Consider the following 3138-nt stretch of genomic DNA (forward strand, 5'->3'; position numbering starts at 1 on the left):
GCGCTTGCCTTGCATGCCTGAGGCCCTGGGTTCGATTCCTCAGCACCACATAAGCAAAAAGAAAAAAGCCGGAAGTGGCGCTGTGGCTCAAGTGGAAGAGCACTAGCCTTGAGCTGAAGAGCTGAGGGACAGTGCCCAAGCCCAGAGTACAGGACCCACAATCGGACCTCCCCAAAAGAAACAAGACCAAGAGGGGTGCTCATATCTATAATCCTATCTACTCAGAAGACTGAGATCTGAGGATCATGGTTCAAAGCCAGCCCAAGCAAAAAAGTCTGTGAGACTCTTATTTCCAATTAGCCACCAAAAAAGCCAGAAGTGGAGCTGTGGCTCAAGTAGTAGAAGCAAGGAAGCTCACAAACAGCTCCTAGGCTCTGAGTTCAAGTCCAACATAGGCATGTGTGCATGCACGACATAGGCATGTATGCATGCACGCATACACCCCCCCCAAATTCCTTTAAGCCTGATTAAATAAACTGTTCTTTCCTTGGAGCAAGTACAACTGCTTGTATTATGGAAGGCTGTTTCAAGATGCTGCCTTGAAATCTGGTCTGAACCACATTTCACTTATAATTCACTGTCTAGCCCAGAACCAGTGAGCATGTATGAGACGTTGGCAGGCTGTGTTGCAATCAGGGCACTGTTTCAGTCTTCAAATGTACAATTTACTTACTAATAGTGGTAGTAGAGCTGCCCAATCTTGGAAGCAATTTCGCCTATCTGCCATCGCTTCAAGCCATACCGATTATCCAGGACTTGTCTGTTTTATATAGGAAACAAGAAAATAAAAATAAGCAACTATACATTTAAAAAATAATCAAATCTGTATACTAAGCAGGACAAAATAGCATGCAATTAGCAAAGCTTTTGAATTTCTCATGAGATTTCAACAAGATTAAAAGCATTTATTAAATATCTACTTAAAAGTAAGTTGGGATATAAAAAGAAGTCCTTGAGCTCTGTTCATTCAAATTAGAAGCAATATCTCCTCCCTAAATAGCTCTGATCAATAAGCAGATGCATTTTCAAGCAAACCACAGATCATTTCCCCCATATTAGTTAATCTGAATATACAACATTGTCTCAAAAAAAATCAGATGAGCTGGGTACCAGTGGCTCATGCCTGTAAGCTTAGCTACTCAGGAGGCTGAGATCTGAGGATTGCAGTTCAAAGCCAGCCAGGGCAGGAAAGTCCATGAGACTCTTATCTCCAATAAACCACTAGAAAACCGGAAGTGGCGCTGTGGCTCAAAAGGTAGAGTGCTCGCCTGGAGCTGAAGAATGCAGGGACAGCACCCCGGCCCAGAGTTCAAGCCCCATGACCAACCAAGTTTAAAAATCTTAGATAAACAGGGGGGGGAAAGGCTGGAAAGGCGGCTTAGTGGTAGAGTGCAAGCCTACCATGCATGAAGCCCTAGGTTCAATTCCTTAGTACCAGATAAACAGAGAAAGCTGGAAGTGGAGCTGTGGCTCAAGTGGTAGAGTGCTAGCCTTGAGCAAAAGAAGCTTAGGGAGAGTGCCCAGGCCCCGAGTTCAAGCCTCAGGGGGCTGGGAAGGTGGCTCAGTGGTAGAGCGCTTGCCTTACATGCCTGAGGCCCTGGGTTCGATTCCTCAGCACCACATAAGCAAAAAGAAAAAAGCTGGAAGTGTGCTGTGGCTCAAGTGGTAGAGCACTACCCTTGGGCTGAAGAGCTGAAGGACAGCGCCCAGGCCCAGAGTTCAGGCCCCACGACCGGATCCCCCGCCCCCCCCCCAAAAAAAAGTTAGCTGAGTTCAAGCCCCAGGACTAGGAAAAAAAATAGGGGGAGAAAAGGTTTGTTCTTATTTGGGTCATGAACATGAAATGATGGCTTTAAGTCCCAAGATAAAAAGTGCTAAGGTAGTTAAGTTAAAGGTGAAAACAGTAGCTACTATAGACGGGCCTTCACTCTCCTTTAAAATTCCTTCAAAGTTCCTTTACCGATGCTGCTGCTGGAACTTCCAGAGTTTGGTGTAAACATCAAAAGTCCTTCCAAAGTAGGACTGCCACTGCTTCTGTCCATATTGTGGTAAATCTCTGTAATAACAAAATGTATATGTCAACCTCCTATCACTTACACTGTTTTGAAATTAGTCTTGTGATGCTGAAAACTTGAAAGATTTAAAGTATTTACATTTAGGTTTTCTTTTCTTTTTTTTTTTGTCTTTTATTTTGACTATAGAGGCAATGAACAAAGGAGTTACAAGTTATATAAGTCAGGTAAAGAGTACATTTCTTTTTGGACAATGTTACCACTCACACTCTCCCAGTTTTCCCCTCGCATTCCTCCCACAAGTTGTAGAGTGCATTTTCTTTTCTTTTCTTTTTTGGTCAGTCCTGGGGCTTGAACCCAGAACCTGAGTGCTGTCTGGGCCTCTTTGTGCTCAAGACTAACACTCTACCACTTGTTCCAGTTACAGATTTTCCTGAGTAGTTTATTGGGATCAAAGTCTCACAGACTTTTCTGCCCAGGTTGGCTTTGAACTGTGATTCTCAGATCTCAGCTTCCTGAGTAGTTAGGATTACAGGCCTGAGCCACTGGAGCCCAGTGTACAGTGCATTTTCAACACAGTATCTAGTGAGTACCAATGCTGCATTTGTTCACCCTTTGTCCATTTCTGTACAGGTTTCTTAAAAATAAAAAAGGGTAATATTTCCAGAGCAAAGATAGTTCCAGGATCCAGCACATATTCTTTCCTAGTCTCCCCACTGGGCTTTTTCCCCTTGCCCTTTGTACCTACTTCCTCAGGATGGTTCCAGCACTCTCTTTGCTCTCCCTGGTGATCACATTTATACTCATTTATATACTGATAGCTTCCAGATGTTTGCCTTTAGCTAAGACCTTGGTAGTTTGGAAACCCACTATAGGAAATGTATCTAGGAGTAAGTGTGCAAGTAGTCTATTCTTCTCAACTATTCTATCCTTCTTTTAGAAGAAAAATATACACCCCTGTCCTTTAGAAGACAAATAACCTACCGAGTACTGGTGGTTCACACCTTAATCCTAACTACTCAAAAGGCTGAAATTTGGGGATTCCAAACCAGCCTGGGCAGGAAAGTCCATCAGACTCTTATCTCCAATTAACCATCCCCCCCAAAAAAGCCACAAGTGGAGCTGT

General features: G+C 43.6%; 1 protein-coding gene across 1 annotated transcript in view; it reads right to left on the reverse strand.

Moving 5' to 3' along the window:
• Positions 1 to 3138, reverse strand: part of Scai (suppressor of cancer cell invasion) — a 118926-nt gene that overhangs the window by 34165 nt on the left and 81623 nt on the right. The window contains exons 4-5 of the mRNA XM_013021330.1: positions 1961 to 2056; positions 674 to 760 (exon numbers count right to left, since the gene is read on the reverse strand). Of these exons, the coding sequence (XP_012876784.1) occupies positions 674 to 760; positions 1961 to 2056 (183 nt within the window). The remainder of the gene's footprint in view (positions 1 to 673; positions 761 to 1960; positions 2057 to 3138) is intronic.

The sequence above is a fragment of the Dipodomys ordii genome, unplaced genomic scaffold, assembly GCF_000151885.1.
Source record: "Dipodomys ordii isolate 6190 unplaced genomic scaffold, Dord_2.0 Scaffold55, whole genome shotgun sequence".
Classification (NCBI taxonomy): domain Eukaryota; kingdom Metazoa; phylum Chordata; class Mammalia; order Rodentia; family Heteromyidae; genus Dipodomys; species Dipodomys ordii.